Genomic DNA, 18,053 nt, shown 5'->3' on the forward strand with positions numbered 1-18,053 from the left:
CGAGGCCGAACCCGGAAGTGGAGCACTGGGACACGTGCAAGCCGCAGGGGCGTTTCTTGTGGCGGGGAGTTTGGCTTTTTCCTCGGGCGCCTCCTGCGCTTTCGGTGGCGCTCGTCCTCCTGGGGTGAGGGCGGGCCGGCCGGAGGTGGCGTCTGGGCTGGCTGGACACAGGACAGGGTCTGACTTCCATCATTGGTGTTTTTTCTCGGGCTTCCCGAAGTCGGGCCTTACCTGGCCTGGCCGTCTCTTGGAGCCTTCCGGCAGGCCACGGCCCCGCGTTGCCCGCCCCCTTCCCCGAGAGCTGCAGAGGGGTCAGTGTTTATTTGAGGGGAGGGGATCCGGAGGGGTTGCGTGAGCCTCTCTCCCGGTTGCTGCTGCGCGGCCACGATCCGCAGCCTTTCGCCTCCTAGAACATCGCATTTGTATTGGAAGCGCTTCAGGTACATTTCCTGTTATCCTTATAAAACGTGTAAGGTACAGGGTTTTTAAACCCCAGGGTCACAGTTCCTTTCTTCTGTGTATTAAACAAATCTTGCAGGATTTTCTGAATTGCGTCTGACCCAGTGGGCGTAAAGATCAAAAGGTTTGTTAAGGTGCAGCAGGACTTTTTGTGTGTGTATGTGTGGTTTTTTCTTTCTTTCTTTTTTTTTTGTTTTGCAGCAGGCTGATCAGTGGGTGTTTCCCTCTCCTGGTGGGATGGGCAGCTGAAGCAGGGCGCTTGGCTAAATCTCCCTGCTTATGTTTAGTTCACGACCCTTCTAAAGTGAGAACTTCCTGGAGCACAGATCAGTTTTTGTTCTGCGTGCAAGTGGAGAGCTAATCCATAGTTTGCTTGACTTTCCTTCCAGGGAAAGCTGAACACCTTCGTGCAAAGGTGCAAGGCTTGGTTTGGTGCAAAGCTGACCACCTTGATACATCTAATTGTGATGAGATTTGCTGCCTGTGAATTCGCCCCCCCCCCCATTTTCTCTGGACAAAGTAAAAATCCAGTGGCATCTTAGGGACTAATCATATCTATTTTAAGGTGAGCTTTCAACCGTAACCTATGAAAGCCATGGCCTTTCCACATACACAGCTTACTACGGATTTTCCCAGTGGTCAAATCTTCTGTCTTGGAATCACTTTCTGTAAAATAATTCTGCATATCTCTTTCCCCCTGTCATTATGGGGTTTCCCCCCTTGTCCTTCTGCAGTTGCATTTATTTCATGCTCTATTGCTGAAAGTGTATTATTCCTGGTGATGGTGGGATATAATCTATAACACAAAAAACAACTCTCTCCAAGCCTGTAGCCCCCCCCCAAAAAATTATTGTGTGTGGGGGAAAATAAGTATATGGAAGGCCATCCATCACTATTTACTTCATTTATAGACCCATTTTTACAAGACTCAAGGTTGATTACATGGTATAAAGCAATGTAAACACTTAGCACTAGAATTCTCTAAAGCATTGCAACAGGGCTAAGACTACAAAATCCAAAAAGTTCAAAATGATCAGCCATTCTTTGTCAAGCAATGCAGAAAATGGAATCACAAAAAAATGAAAACTGCTGTTAAGATCATGATTGAATAGCATCCACTGTGCCATGGACTGCAGTCATGTTCTCTATTAGCTTTATAAAAGTGTCCTCCCCAAAAAACTATTTTACAGAGTTTGCAGAATTAAAGAAGTGTGGGAGTCTTTCTTCCAGTTATTGACACCTGAAACTCCAGATACAACCTCCTTTTCTCCATAAATTTTCTGCTAAGGAAAGAGAAAGCTCTGTCACTCAAAACACTTTTCAAATCAAGAATGCCTATCATACCATCAGTAGCTAACTGTTCAGCGTTCTTAATTTGTTTTGGGGTAAATAAACTGAGGTCCATTTACAAATGGAACATCAAACTGACATCATTAGCTCAAGATTTCTAATTGTGCCATCCATTAAATGTGTGAGATCAACAACATAGGCATGCATTTTTTTGTGGAATGGCCTTTCTGAGGATGTCAGGAAAGCTTTTGTCATTCTGCAAACTATGTAAAGCAGAATGGTTCAAGAGGGCATTTTTATAAAGATGATATTGCTACATGATAATGGAATAATTCCGGAAGAAGCTTTTATAAAAGCAACAGAACTGTGGATTATATCAATGTATGTTACGTATTATCTGTTTGCTGCATGCATTATCGTTCTCTTACTGTATTGCTGTCTACCTTTGTAATACCATTTGCTGCACTGTTTGAGATATGTGTAATGATTTTACTGTTTTACTGCGACTATTCTTATCGCATTGTTTGTTAGATGTCTCATCTGATTGATTGCATTGATTTACACTTTGTAATCTGTTTTGAGTCTCATTGAGAATGGTGGACTATAACTAAAGTAAATAAAATGAATAAATAAAATGCATAGTAACAGGCTGTGAGTAGGATTCTTTTCTAAGTGAACACACAAGTGTCAAGCAACTGTGGCATGATCCCTGAGCTTCTCACAGGGAAGGAATCCTTTCCCAGCAACTTTCCATCTTCAGAGCAAAAATCACAACCCTCCCTTGTGAATAAGATTCCTGTGGGGTCATATAAATTAGCAAAAGGCTTGTGCTCACTTACATCTGGGCCTAAATGTCTTCTTATTTGTCTCCTGTCCTGTCAAAAATGATTTCCCAACACTAAGAGTTCTTCAGGACTACTGTGGAACACTGTCCTGTTCTCTTTGTCTTTTTCCTTTGCTTTGTTCAGAGTCTGGTACTGCATGATTTTTATGCCTTCACTGCTTAATCTCTCTCTATATATACGCCAACATAATTTTACTGCAATACTTGCAGGCTTTTAAAATCAGGACTCTTCAGCCTTGCTAACTGTTCATTCTGTTTTAACCAACTGCATAAAGAATTTACGCTTGGAAAGGATTCACACATTTGGAAAGGATTCACACATTTTTGCCTCAACTCCTTTCTTTTCCCTTTACATAGAGAATTTACACATGAAGAACTCGGGACAGATTTCACACCAACCCTTAGTGCTGATTGGAGGGGTATGACAAATGATGGATGAGACACTGCCCCCCCCCCCTTTACCCCACTATGGCTGCAGGCCTGACTCTCCTCACTTTTCCCCTTTTGTGCAACACTCTAGCTTCTCTGAGCAGTAACATTTTGAAGCAGCAATTCAAAAATTCAATTTCTACTAGTGAGAACTATCGACCCAAAATGGAAGCCAAAACAACTCCTGGAGCAGCCGCCATTATCTGAAGGAACAGAAACGTAACCCTGTCCCTCCCCACCCACCCACCCACGGGCCAAATTTGATCTGCAGTAACACATGATTGTTACTGCAGCAGTCCTTGATAACATGCAGCACTTAACTCCTAGTACTCTTTTCGACCACCTCTCTGTTCTAATGTAACATCGGTAGTTCAATATGAAATTGACAAAGCTGATCCAGTCAACCATGTTCAATTGTATCTCTACCTTAATTTTACACTGATAGTTTAATAGGACAAGCAGAATTTTTTGAAAATGGAGGAGGAGAGAAAGGAGAAAACCATTGAAAGGTGTGTGCGGTGTAGTTAAGGACCAGATGTTGGCACAAAATGGATGCAAAAAATCCTACTGCAGCAGGTTCCATTACATGAAGGAAAGAAACACATAGCCTATCCCCCCCCCACAAACAAAGAACCACGTATTCGTCTAAATTAGTGCTGCAGTAACACATGATCATTACTACAGCAGTCTCTTGTGATTTTCCTCCTGCAAAAGCAACTTCCTTTGTCAATACCATTCACTCTTAACAGCAGAAACAGTGTATCTTCACCTTAGTGTTACATTGCTAGTTCAAGATGAAATTGATCAAACTGATGCAATCAACATGGTGTGTGTCTGTGCCCTAATTTTACATTGCTAATGTGATATGACAAAAGAGAAAAAAAATCCTTCAAAAAATGGAGGATGAAGGGGAGGAGAAAATGGCTGTAGGGGAAGTTGGGCGATTACATATGGGCGTAGGTAAGGGGTGGAGAAATAAAATCAGCTTCAACATGATCACATGCTCAAGGGAAGCTGGTTTGAGAACAGACAAAAAAAACATTGCAGCAAAATTGTTAAGGGAGATGACAGAGGAAAAATGTAGTAAAAACATTTCTGGAACCAAATGGGGTAAAGAACAAGCGGAGGTAAAAGGAAAAAAATGTAGCATTTAATAGCAGCATATGTTGTACACAACTCATGCAGAAAAGGCCTTCATCTTGAAATAACTGCTGTTAATCTTTAAAGGGCCACAGGGCTTTTATTTGCTGTAACAGTCTAACATGGCTTCTCTTGACAAACCAAAATATCAGTATTGGTCTCACTATATAAACAATTATTCTGCAGAGGCACAGTGAAATTTTTTTCTGTGTCTCTTGCAGGGTTTCCAGTTGAAATGAAGAAACGTACATTTGTCCTAACAGTCTGAATTGGTGAATCATAATGCCATCTATGGGGAAACAGGATCACCTGATATGGCATTTCCACGCTTTAGCATTGTGAGCAAGCTCTTTTTGAGGAAAAGAGTCTCACTTACCCTGAAACTGTTATGTGTTATTCTCTCTGTCCTTGTCTTCTGTGAATTTTTAATTTATTACATAGTTATAATTCAGTGTCACTGGCCACAAGTCAAAACTGAGACTCCAGAGGGCAGTGAACAGACTTCAGCCTCTGTCTTGAAGGTTGTGTTTTTATCTGATACTCACTTGCTTGGTGAAATCCAAGGACATTGGTTGGACAAGCTAAGGAGGTAAGAACTAACTGTAAATAACCTTTTTAAAGGGATTAATAGATATTTTTAGTACAGTTGGCACATACTGTTAGTTGAAGGTCCAAAAATGTTAAAGTTGTGATCCAGTTTAAGAGTTGATTGGCCTCAGCTCATCATTTTACAAAGGGTGTGTAGTCATGCCCTAGACATAGATGCCCTTTTTTAAAGAAGGAGGAGGTAATATACAGTCCATCACTCAAGCTTCCAAAACCCTGGTCTGTATACCGTCACTTGCTAAAGTGAGTCATGTGGCAAGCAGGGATGGAACATCTCTTGATGTGGAATAGAACAACTTCATAGAAATGGGCGGAGTCAATCCCTCTATCCTTCTACACTCACATAAAGCTGAAATTCTGGGCACATTTGGGAAGTAAGCTCCATTGGACTCATTGAGTAAATGAGCCTACAATCAGGCTGTGCGCCCCCATGTCTGATATCTGGGTTTTCAGCAACTTGTTTGAGAATATGCCTAATGTGATGGTGGAAAGTGTGGTTTCATAGTTGGCTCCGCCTCTTATGGCAGTCATATTAGGGCTAGCTCTGTTTCTTCGAGCAGCCATTTTGTGGTTGTCCCCTCTCTTTTGGCAGCCATTTTGTCAGTGGTGGGATTCAGCAGGTTCACACCACTTTTGCAGAACTGGTTGTTGAAATGGTGCTTGTAAGCAATCAGTTGTTAAATTATTTGAATCCCACCACCAGAACTGGTTACATTTTTTGAACCCCATCACTGCATTTTGTGCTTGTGCGCATCACCCTGTGATGCGCACAAATGTGCCCACAGGACCCCAAATGTGGCCACAGGATCAAAAACATTGGGGACCACTGAACTAGAGAAACTGGAAGTGATCGTGGCTAGAAATGTTGGTTCTGATATGCTTTCACCCAATACTTGCAGGAAATTTTTAACAGGTGCACATTCAAAAATGGCATCCACCGCCAGCAATAGTACAGTCTGCTTTGCCACCTTATTTCTGTTGCTTGAGTAGCCTAGGACATCAATTGCAAGCTTTGTGTAGCTCAGAACTCCAGAACCAAACTAACATAACTGAAAATTTTGAAGGGTGATAGTTGGACATTTCTGCTGATAGTCTGTGCTGATATTTTCTGTGTTGATATTCATGCTATTGTTTGTCTAGTTCTGATGGGTTTTTGGGGGGTGGGGGTGGATTGCACCCTGAGACATTTGTTGAAGTAAGATGCACACAAAAAGTATTCCCTAAGTTTATCAGAGTGGAAAACTGGTTTTTTCCACATCTGCGTATCCCCTTTCCTTTTCATGCAAATCTGGACAAGTTTTTGTGATATTAATTGGAAGATATTAGACTGGCTCTTTTTTTTTCTCCTCTTAGAGAATGGCAAATGGAAAGAGCCTTCCAAACTGCCCTATGGCTGCTGCAACCGGAAGTTGTTTTTATTTTAGGTGATATCTTTGATGAAGGGAAATGGAGTTCTTCTCAGGTCAGTATTGTGTGCAGTGCTATTCTTGAAGAAAAATAGGGTTATATTGAAATAATTGTACACACAAGCACAGAATTGTGGAATAAATACATTGCTTTGATGTTGTCTTCATTTCATGGTCATGTTTACTAACCAGTAGCTTAATCCATAATCTAGTTAAGCAAAAGTACTTGGAAATCATTGGGTTACACTTGCAATGTATTCTGGCATTTCACTGTAACAAGATAGTGTATAAGAATCTTTTGTGTGCTAAAATCCAGATTGATGTTTGAAAGAAAAGGTGGGTTAAACTAGGATATACTGTGTAATCTAGATACAGGCTGAACCAAGTCATGCAACATCCTCTAGCATAAAGTTGCTGAAAACCATCCAATCATGACTTAAAAGTTAAACTGTGATCCTTTTCTTACACAATCCTTTGTCGCTGTTGGTATCAGATCAATTAATGGACCAAGTAGGAAATTACTGCTTGATTATTTTTTAAAATATAGTGCTGCATTTTGTCCAATGTTAGTGAGATTCTGGTGCTTGAAAAATATTTTTAGGGACGCATGAAAGGTTTTGCATTCCTCTGTGGTTGTTTGCATGTGCTTAGCTTAAAATGTATAATTGTGGACATCTCTCACAGAAAGTTGGTCAGAGTGCCTGCATTCTGAAATGTGTCTACCATGTTAATTGAAATATTAATACTGTGTTTTAACCAGGTTAGGGCGTGAGAGCATTGGTAGCTGAGAACTGGGACAAATAGCAATTTCTGACAATAAAGAAAAGATTTGAGTAGCCTCTTAAGTAGCATTATTCAACAACGGAAGCCTTATATATTTTCTGCAGGCCTGGTCAGATGATGTAAGACGCTTTCAGAACATGTTTAGGCATCCAGCCCACATTGAGCTAATTGTGATTGTTGGCAACCATGACATCGGCTTTCATTATGAGTGAGTATTTGGTGAAACAGGATATAGTACCATGGTGGGATATGTCAGAATGAGAACAATAACTGCCTTCTATAAGAATTCAAGCCTTTGATTTTATGGTAAGGTAGAACTTTCATTTTAACTGTATAATCTGTGTCTGCATGGGAGAAGATCGCTCTGAAAAACTGAACATGACTGTGATGACCACACTCTTTTTCTTTTGTGAATGAATATGTATAAAAGATACTATTTATAAAATATAAAAATATATAATACTGTTTATTTCTTCTTTTCTTTCCAAGGTATTTATAACTTCCACCAGGAATTTAATTCCAACCCCTTTTTAATTTCTCCTAAAGTATTGTGTCTGAGCTCTAAAACAGTTTCAAAGGTCTATGTGACCCTGACAAAGAAACCTTCCTAAGTTATTGGTGTAAGATTCCAGGTTAATTTGAACAAATTAAAATTCTAGTTATATGTTTTCTTCAGTTTAATGGTCACAAGAAGTAATTTATCTTATCTCTACAATCAGTGAAATTATTTGAGGCAATAACTACATTGTTCCTGTGGATCTCCAGGTCTTCAGGAGCAGCTTTTCTGGCGGCTTAGAGAGTTTCTGAGGATGGATCCATTCCATCAGTGGTGCTTCAATTGCAGTTCTTCTGACTCCGCGTATGTGCCCCCAAGAGAGAGTTGCTGGAAAATCACAAAAGCCTTCTGTGATGGACAGCTAACTGCAGATCAGTGATATCTGTCTGAGAACACTGATTGACAGAGGATTAAAAAAAACCTCTACAGTTGACTTGTGAGAGTTCAATTGACATTGCTGGTTAGGAAGGAAAATGCGGAAAGTAGAGAGGATTGAAGAGGATAGGATCCTGCAATAGGGAAGTGGAGCTAGTAGTCTTTCCCTGAGGGAAATAGCTTCTAGAAATTGGTGGTGGATGGGAGAATCCCTATCAAGTGCTAAAGAAGGAAAATTGGAACCTGTGTGTATGATCTTGCCTCCATACTTCAGAAATTTTGTGTCGAATAAATTTGTTCGTGTTTAAGCAGCGACAACCAAGCGCTCTCTTTCCAGTTACAAACACTTGCGTGTAGAACAAAACCACTACATTTTTGTGACAAACTATTGTATATAGTTGTACCAATTTCCCCTAATTTCTGTTACCTTTTCACCTCTCAAGTTTAAACCTGAAACTTTCCCTAACAGCCTGCCTTGACCATTTCTATGTAAGAGTAAAATAAAATAGTTTATGTATTGTGAATTTATATCAGCCTCAAGCGTGCTGTATTCAGATATATACCAATAAACGGTTTTCAGTTCTTTCACATCCTTGGGTCAGTCAGAATATATATTTATCCATCTTAACATCTGGGGGAACAGACAAAAGAAAAAAGGAGCAGATTGGCAAAGTAAAAAGGGGAGGGGAGAAGCATCATAGCCACATATTTCATTAATCAAATCTCACTTATGACAAGTGTTTTAGTAACGTTACTGGGGGAAATAATACACTTAACTGCCATTTAAATAATATATCTGTCATGTGCTAGCTATTTATCAGCCAATATTTCAGTAGAAATGCTTAGAACGAATTCTAAGTCAAATGCATCATACGCTTTATTTTTTTTCACACAGAATGACTGCGTTCAAGTTAAAGCGCTTTTCACAAGTTTTCAACTTCACCTCAGAAAAGCTGGTAACTCGGAAAGGGATAAAGTGAGTGATTTAAAAAAAAGTTTTAATATTTATTTACCCTTCATATCCTTATGCTGCCAAGGAGTGATGATGAATTAAAATAATGAATAACGAACAGATTTCTTTACCTAAGCTATCTTGCTGTATCCTTGTGAGTTTTTGTTTTGTTTTGTTTAAGGCAAGCCTTTTACCCAGATTAAAGCGACTTCTCATATTGGCTAATACATGTGGTAATTTGTTGTGAACTTTAAAATGAAGAGAATACAAAGCTGTTGTGTATTGTGTGTCAATCTTCATTACATTCATGTGCTCATGTAAGTGGGAATGAGTTCTACTAAATACAGTGGAAGTAAGAGTGAAACTAGGGAGGATGTCGGGAGTACAATGTTCAGAGCTCAGGCATTGTTTGTTTCTAAATAGCAGAGGAGTCCCCAATTTTAGATCTGCAGAATTAAGGTAAAGTTTAACTGTTTTCTCCATGCCATTTTTTTCAGTTGAAACAGCAAACGTGCAGCATTCTATATTCCAGGTGTTGAGTTTTGGATATGCTGTTCTGAGGAACCCCCAATGAATATAATCCTATTAAAATTACCAGCATACCTGCGTGTTTAGGAGTTATCAGAATGGGTTGGGCAGTGTTCTCTGTATTATTTGTAATGGTTAAAAGATGTTCAAATGGTTGCAGTTTACTTGCTGTTTCCTACATCCTTTTATTCATAAACAAGTGGATAGTGTTTATGATCCCGAGGATTCTTTGTATGAACTCTTCTATAGGTATGTGTGCCCGAAAGGATGTTCTCCAGCTCTTTCCTTGTTGAGTAGACCAACTGCATTTTAAAGTTCTACAGTATATTAAGCCATGCAAATGTATACAGGTGGAAATACTACAATACTACAGTCTTTTGTGTTGTGTGCAGGGGATAAATAATGACATTTGATTGAGAGGCTACCATCTCAGTTGGTTGGAAACGATATCAAAGGGTTGGCAAGTGCATGTTTAGGTGTATACACACACCATATAACACTCATCGGTCGTTGCCTGAAGACCCTCCATGTGGGAAGCTGTTTTTCAAAAGGAGAGTGACTTTGGTATTCTTTTCCTACTGAATTCACCCGGGGTGACTCCCACTTGATGTGGATTATCCTTCCTTGTTTCTGAGAAATACTTGAGTAGACAGATACAATACAGGGAGGTAGGGCTGGGGCTGCATTGCTGCAGTGGGATGAGAGACAACAGGGAAGAGATTTTGATCATACTCATGGTTACCAATTCCTGTTTATAGATAAATGCAAGGAGGTAGATTGCTACTTCTCTGAACTTTGCAAGACAACCAAGTTTACTGGACTGGATGCAGTTCTGAATCTGATAAAAGCTCTGTGCCCATCCCACAAATCCATTGGATGTCAAATGTAATTTCCCCTCCTCCTCTACAATTCCTTTCAGTTTTGTCCTGGTGAACAGTGTCGCAATGGAGGGAGACGGATGCAAAATCTGCAGGACGGCAGAGGCAAAACTTGTGGAGCTCTCTCACAGACTGAACTGCTCATTGCAGGTAAGAAGACATTCATCGTTAAGAAACTCTGACAATGTAAAGCATCCCTTAACCATGTCTCTAGTTTGTGCCTTTTCCTGTTAACAATTTTGTTTTCTTAATTCTGAAGCTGCTTCAGTGTGCAGACAAAGAGCCCCATCCAGGGAGGGTCCCCGAATCCACTGGTGGAAGTGCCATGCAGATTTACCTTCCCCAGGGCACTTACTCTGGCAGAGTGGTGAAATTGCCAGAGTGTGGCCGCTCTGGCCCTCTCCGGTGCTGAGATGTGGTGCCAGATGCAGCACCAGCATTCGCTGCCCCCCGCTGCCAGTGTAGCTGGGGCAGGCCCAAGACAGGGCCTGGGGAGAAGCTGACGCTAATTAGCCAGCGGCTGAGAGTTGAGACTTCAGCTATCCTTTTGGATGGTGCAAGTCTATTAAGCCTAATGGAGGCTTCTAGGTGACGGGAAGGCTTTCACGCTTTTGAAGCCTCCCCACGCCACTAGGAAGCTGTGTGCCACTCTGGCTGCCTGGACTCATGGATGGGGCTGAAAGTTCCTATCTCTTAACCATCCTTTTATATTAGCAGAATCAAGCAGCTCTTTCAATGTGAGAAGCTGTTGCCTGTATTAAAATGAACGACCAAGCCTTTGTGAGCGAACGTGTAAAAATTGCCCTTTTTTGGAGGGGGCTCAGTTTGTATCCCTCTCCCCTTCTTTTGCACTCGTGGGTAGGTGCGATCATTCCATCTCATATGGTTTTCTACCGTCAGCTATTCCCTGCATTTCTGATGCATGCTTTGCTGCAAGCCCAAGTTCCTTGTGTTTGGTAGGTGCATCCTTGGGGATAGAGTTATATATCCTGGGTTCCTGTCTTTTCCTCTAATTCTCTAGGTTTCTGGCATGTAATCTCATTTTTGATTGAAAAACAATTGTGAAACCACTTCCATTTCTTCCACTACAAAGTATTTGACGGATATGTACAAAACCTCACTTGATTTTTTTGTTGACAGGAGCAAAGTCAGCATCAAAAGAAGTGCAGCAATGTGGACAAACTTCCACCTTCATTTCCAATACTATTACAGGTGTGTTTGAGACCATATTGTGTTTTGGCTTTATTTATCATAAGAATTGCTGAATTATTTGTTAGTGAATTGATGGCTTGGTTTTTGCTTTGAACACCTTTCAGCACTATCCTCTTTACAGAAGAAGTGACTCTCAATGTACAGGAGAAGATGCTGCACCACTGGATAAAAGGAATGACCCTTTCAAAGAGAAGTATGATGTGCTTTCTGAGGAAGCTTCCCAAAAGGTACGTTAACTCCCATCAGTTTTATTTAATGGAACTTCATATCTGTTCCTGCTATCCATATTTTCAGTTTCTGGGAAGAGCTGTAGAAGTGATCTTTGATGAATGGAACACTAGTAGAATCTCATCGACCTGATCCCATAGATTAATATAACTGCAATAGATGGCTACAGACCATAAAAGCTGATACAGGCATGAACATCAACCAGCTGAAGGCAGCAGTACTTAATCAAAAAATGTGGAAAGAGCTTACATATCAGGTCGCCAAGGGTCGAGAACGACTGAATGGATAACATCATCATCAGGCTTGGTTTCTTTCTTTTTTTTTGCTATCAAGTCACAGCTGACTTATGGCAATCCCTCAGGGTTTCCAAGGCAAGAGATGTTCAGAAATGGTTTGCCATTGTGTGCTTTTGTGTCACAACCCTGGTATTTCTTCATGGTCTCCCAACAAAATAGTTGCCAGGGTCAGGGCTGAAAGTGTGTGATTGGTCCAAGGTTACCCTGCAAGTTTCCATGGTGCAGTGGGGATTTGAACCTGGTTTTCCCAGATCCTATTCTGACACTTTAACCACTACACCATGCTGTCTCTCATTTACAGGCTTACTGCCAATAAAAAATAAATGCGAAAGTAGCTATATGCTGAGGAGTGGCTATAATTGCCTACCCTGCATACAAAAGCTGAGAACACATTAAAATATTTGGACCAAAATTTTAAGTCAAAATAGCAAGCCTGCGTGAAATAGTGGTTAAAAGTGGTGGACTGTGACCTGGAGAACCTGATTTGATCCCCACTCCTCCATATGAGTGGTGGACTCTTTATCTGGTGAACTGGATTTGTTTCTCCACTCCTACACATGAAGCCTGCTGGGTGATCTTGAGCTAGTCACAGTTCTCTCTCAGAACTCTCCCCACCTACCTACTTCATGATATGTCCGCTGTGGGGAGAGGAAGGTAAGGAGTTTGTAAGCTCCTATTGGAGAGAAAAGCGGGGTAAAACTCCAAACTGTTCTTTAACACTTCTAATGCTTGTCTGTTAAAAAATTTTTTTTAGATAATTTAATAAAATCTCCATTACCTCTTTCTTAATGCAGTTATTATGGTGGTTCCAGCCTCGGCTAATTCTGAGTGGTCACACCCACAGTGCCTGTGAAGTGTTGCATCATGGGAAAATTCCAGAAATCAGCGTTCCGTCGTTCAGTTGGAGGAACAGAAACAATCCCAGTTTCATCATGGTAAATTTAAATCGCTTTTATTTTGTCAGATTTCTCATAATATAAATCAACATAGCAATCAGCTATTTTCTCAAACTGATGCTACCTGTAGAAAAGCAAAACAAAACAGTTTCTCCCCATCCCTTCCAAAAGTACACTTAACTTGAATACAAAGCACCCACTTTATGAAGCACATACCTGGGGAGCTATCCAGCTTGTATAGTGCAAAGTATTTTTTTTCCTCGGTTTTACAACCTTTTTTACATACAAGCATATTTAGTACGTTTCTATAAAGAAGGTGCTGTGTAAACAATTTGACTGCAACAATCATCAGTAGTCTGCAACAAACAGTATTAAGACTTGTTTTTGCTTGGCTAATTTATTCACAATACCATATCTTTCTGCATGGCTCTTTCATCGTTCAGAAGTGCAAACTATCCCATAGGGCAGCAAAATTCTATTCAGACGAACCTAATATTTGTGATACAGGTTTTTCCCCCTACTTTGGGTATACTAGATTACAACTTTCAGTAGATTAACCTGGAGCACAGTTTCCCAGTTGTACCTTTTACTTTTGTTTTCAAAACCAATCCTAAGCTACATTTACTTATTTAGCCTTCTGTGCATGGGAAAAGGCAAGCAGTTACAGATCTCTATTTCTTAGTTCCTAGGTATAATTCTTTCACACCTAAACAAGTAAACATGATGCTAAACAGTTCTGCTTGTAAAGCATGGTGTCTTTTCCTTCTATTCAGAGTGGTTGCTTACCAAAGCATTCCACACTTCAGAATGTATTACTTCCTGCACTTTGAAATGTGGACGATATTTGGCTATTGGCTTATATTACCTGTAAAGCTTCCTCCTTGCCCCTCGCATTGGTATATGAAGCTAACCAATCAGGCCTCCCGTCCAGCTCTCTCAAACACTGGGTCTTCCGTACGTAACACAATATACTAAATCCAGTGATTTCAATGGGAATGAAAGTGTATGTTGGATTGTGGTCAGTAGTCACTACGTGACTTGGGACAATCCACATTGTTTTGTAGAGCCTGCCCAGACAAAAAGATACTTCTGCTGTGTTCATATTGAGGACCCAAATGCTTTCAAGTGGCACAAAATGGCCCAGAGCAGCTCAATGCTTAACAGGAGAATAGCTTAACATAAGCAATTTGAAAGCAAAATAGATTTTCATCCACTGGACAGTTGAAAGCCCTGGTGCTAAGCAAGGAGCTGCCATTAAGGCAAACTTTTTAAAAAACCCAGCTTGATAACCTTTTGGCCCCAGTCATATGTGAATGGCGTTTGTTTTCTTTCTCAGGGCAGCATGACATCGACAGATTTCTCCCTCTACAAATGCTTTCTTCCATTTGAGAACACAGTTGTTGCTGTCTACTGTGCAGCTGGAGCTATGCTGGTCCTCCTTATAACAGCTCACTTTCAATCATGCCTCAGCTTCCCTTTCTCATTTGTTCAGCATTTAATCACTAAGCATAAAGCAGTATGAAGAGCTGGACATTTGTAATCGGTTACTGACACATCAAAGCTAAAGAACAGTCCATCAGACTACATTCATGCCAGCAAATGCATACTTGAGTTGCTAGCCCAAAAGGCAAGGTCGCCTTTACACACAGAAAGTCTTATACAGTTGATATGACTTTTTTTTCTACAGGATTAAATTAACCGAATGCTTCATGCTGTACAAAAATATTGTATTCTACAATCAAATGAGTTATTTTTTTCTTGCTAAAGTTTTTTTGTATCAAACATGTATATTAAAAGTTTGTAACTGTACACTATAAGTCTACAAGCCTCCTCTTGTGTCTGCACTAGTGTCCTATGCTGCTAGAGGCTTAGTCTTTCTAACTGGAAACAATTCTAAAGTGTTATTGCTGCGTGACCATCTAATGTGGTACTTCTCTTCCTTGATGTCAGCAATACAAGATGTAGAGTTACTTTACAGTAAGATGTTGCAAACAAAAGGCTCTTGTTTGGGAGAAGTAACTTACTGGCCTCAGATGAGTCACCTTGCTTATGTTCAATATAAAGTAGTTTTAGATGATATTTGTGTGTTGTCTACTTGACAATCATTCAAAACCCCTGGCTAGCTGGCTTGCAAACTAATGGCAAACCAGGCAGAAAAGTGAGGACAAGCCTTTTGAGCTATCTTGGTAGTTGTGTGTAGTCTGTGCACATCCCATTGACTTATGTCAAGAGTTCTGCTTGGATGTCTTCCTCAGAATAGAATGTTAGCAGCTGTTCTTCTACCCCAGCATGGTTCATAGAGAGTTTAAAAACAATAAGAGCACCCTGTACTTCAGATAGGATTCTAAGGAATTGCTCATGGGGAGAACCTAAGGATGTCCACCCTAATTCTAAACATTCTGAAGCAAAAGGAAGTCCCCACTGAGTCCAGTGGCATTTTTAAGTATTGCACTTATGTGCAAAAGTTTAGCTACAACTTTCAGTCCTTAACTCAGTCTCGAGGCTGAGTTTTAAAGGTGTCCCAAGTGCTTAGGGTATGGGTGAACCAATGCAACATCATACAACCACTGCTGACAGTTACATCCTTTGGATGTAGTCCAAGTTTTTGAATTTGGGAAGGGAGGAAATGGCATATAAGCAGAGGTCCCCCCATAACTGTTTTGAATTACGTTCTCCTACTTTCAGCAGGCAACAGTTTTTTTTCCTGTATCTTCAGGAGGAAGTATAGAAAAATGTTTATTTCTGTAACAGTGACAACTCTGACCCTTCAAAATAAGAATTCCTCTCAAACATTCTGGGAACATGCTTGGTTATCCTTACTGAAACACCACAGAATATGTCCAACTAGCAGTTTCAGAGTGGGACTAAAATGTTGAGGAATTTCAGAAAATACAGTACCCAGAAAGATTACTAATTCCTCTTTAAATCTGCAACCACAACATGTCTGTCCAATTTTCTGGGGGCGAGGGGGAGAGAAAAGGTTTATGTAAAGAACAAACATGCTGTTGTTATAAATATCTGTTTAGGTTGTGTGGTTGAAAATATTTCCAGGAACAATTTGTCTTTAAATTTAAAGGATGAATATAATCTAAGTGATTAAATCATCTACAAAGTTATGTAGGCTAACGCTTCTAAATTTGTTATTGCAGCTATAATTTTAAAACTTTTGTACAGGTTATCTTGGACACAGGGAAGTATGTACTCAGACATAACACCTATGTATAAAATATAAAGCAATGTTATATTTAGAGGAGGACATGCCTTATTGCTACAGCAGTTCTTGCTTTTATATTGTACTGTACCACAACTTATTATGTGAATGTCATTTGCATAAATTATTCAAGTTTGAGAAATATCCACACATTGTGATTTTACAATATTTAAAATAAACCATTTTCTAAGGTCTCTTTATTAAGAGAAATAAAAACGTCATCTTGTAATTCTCTTAGGCCAAACACAAGGGTTACAGCTTTTCTTCTCTCTCCTGCAATTTTCTAGCACAATGAAAGCATCTGTTGCAGCAAAGATATAAGAACCTTTATCTAATGATGCTTTTATGCATTCACAATCTGCCTCTGCAATTGTGAAAGATCTCTGAATGACCAAAGAATTACCCAACATACTTTTTCTAAAGGTAAAAACAAAACCCTTGGTTCCCATGAAAACCACACCAGGTTGCAATTTGGACACTTGAATCAATTTCAGTGTTTTAAAGCTGAGACTGAGAGAAAGGCATGTTGCTGCAACATCTGGTGGCGATAACAACTTGCTTGGAAAGGTGATGACTAAAATTTGCATAATTTATAATTTTTTTATACTAAAGAGCATTTTTATATAAACCAGAAAAAAAACCCTAAACTCTACAGAGAAGTTTTTCACCTCCAGCCGCTGTTGCAGGTGAAGTTGACATCAAGCTGTACAGCGCAATCAAAAACATACTTACATCTTAGCTCAATTTACAGGTACAGCCATAATCAAGGCACAAAGATCTTCTACAAGTATTTTTCTTCAATAAAATTGTACAAAATAATATTACACTTTACAGTCTGTACAATATAATAAACCAGCGGTAAAACAAAAATATGTATGTATATATATATATATATATATGTATATATATTATATATAGGGAGAAGACTGTTGTCCAAAGAGGATCTAAGCTAGCTGGATCATTTTTGGACAAACAAACAACATAAATGAAGGTGGTGGATTTTCTGCCTAGATGCAATAGGCTGAAAAAGTAGCTCTAAATTCAAATGCCTGAGGTGCGTAGAGACTCTTACTTCAAACCTCCCCAAAATTGCTTATCTTCCCTGTGCCTCGTTTTCTATTCTATTTCCTGTGCCAGTAATGGCTTAGAAGAGGCCACTGGTTCAGTGGACCTGCAGCTCAGTTGTGTTAAAAACTGACAGTGTAATAAATATTGTGGTGCTGCTACATCACGCATGTATACATCCTCTACATTACTTCATAACCCTGATACAAAGTGCATTATTTTTTTTCACCATCCATCAAGTACTCTTCAGTGTCATGGTAAAAAAGGGACCTGCGCACACTAGAGGTATGACATGGTATCACCCAACTAGCAGATACCAGCTTGAACTAACAAACCTGCTGGGGAAAAAATGAGCAGGCTGTGTCCAATTAATTAAAAAAACCCACCCCACATGCAACCGAACCTAAGAAAACAGAGGTAGCCAAGTGGCTTAGTGGAATGACAAAGTAGTGGCATATCAAAATTAAGCACATTGTCTGCAACAGTATGAACAAGGGGGGGGGGGGGATGCTGCAAACTTGCCCAAAGGCTAACCAAAGTAAACAAACAGGCTGCAGACATATCTAGACAGCTACATCCTCTACTTTGTGTTAGGAAGTTCAGAAAGAAAAAGAAGCTGCTTAAAACCACAGGCTGTATGGTATTTTCAATTACAATAGTTCATACTGGCGAAGATGCATTCTCTGAATGATGTCTCTACAGTCGTTGAACACTCTGCGAATGTTTTCTGTGTCCACTGCACATGTAAAATGTGGGTAGCAGTAATGTTTTCCATCTCCAGTTGCAGTGCTTATTCTCTGCAGAATAAGAACACACACACACACACAAAATGCTCATGAACATTTAAGAAGTACAAAGGGCAAGCTTTCAGCCCAGTTATGACAAGAGGACACATTTCC

General features: G+C 39.9%; 2 protein-coding genes across 3 annotated transcripts in view; one reads left to right on the forward strand and one right to left on the reverse strand.

The window, feature by feature from the left end:
* The first annotated feature begins 66 nt into the window (after positions 1-66).
* On the forward strand, positions 67-16,305 carry MPPE1 (metallophosphoesterase 1). The gene is made up of 10 exons (XM_048507209.1): positions 67-440; positions 4,384-4,751; positions 6,122-6,230; positions 7,062-7,165; positions 8,784-8,864; positions 10,288-10,396; positions 11,387-11,458; positions 11,563-11,685; positions 12,777-12,917; positions 14,215-16,305. Exons 2-10 carry the CDS (start codon positions 4,477-4,479, stop codon positions 14,398-14,400), a joined length of 1,200 nt encoding a protein of 399 aa, XP_048363166.1. The 5' UTR covers positions 67-440; positions 4,384-4,476; the 3' UTR covers positions 14,401-16,305.
* GNAL (G protein subunit alpha L) overlaps positions 12,919-18,053 on the reverse strand; it is a 156,336-nt gene continuing 151,201 nt past the window's right edge. For both annotated transcript variants that reach the window (XM_048507207.1, XM_048507208.1), the window contains exon 12: positions 12,919-17,951. In XM_048507207.1, the coding sequence (XP_048363164.1) occupies positions 17,805-17,951 (147 nt within the window). In that variant the 3' untranslated portion in view covers positions 12,919-17,804. The remainder of the gene's footprint in view (positions 17,952-18,053) is intronic.

This window comes from Sphaerodactylus townsendi, linkage group LG09, assembly GCF_021028975.2.
Source record: "Sphaerodactylus townsendi isolate TG3544 linkage group LG09, MPM_Stown_v2.3, whole genome shotgun sequence".
Taxonomy (NCBI): domain Eukaryota; kingdom Metazoa; phylum Chordata; class Lepidosauria; order Squamata; family Sphaerodactylidae; genus Sphaerodactylus; species Sphaerodactylus townsendi.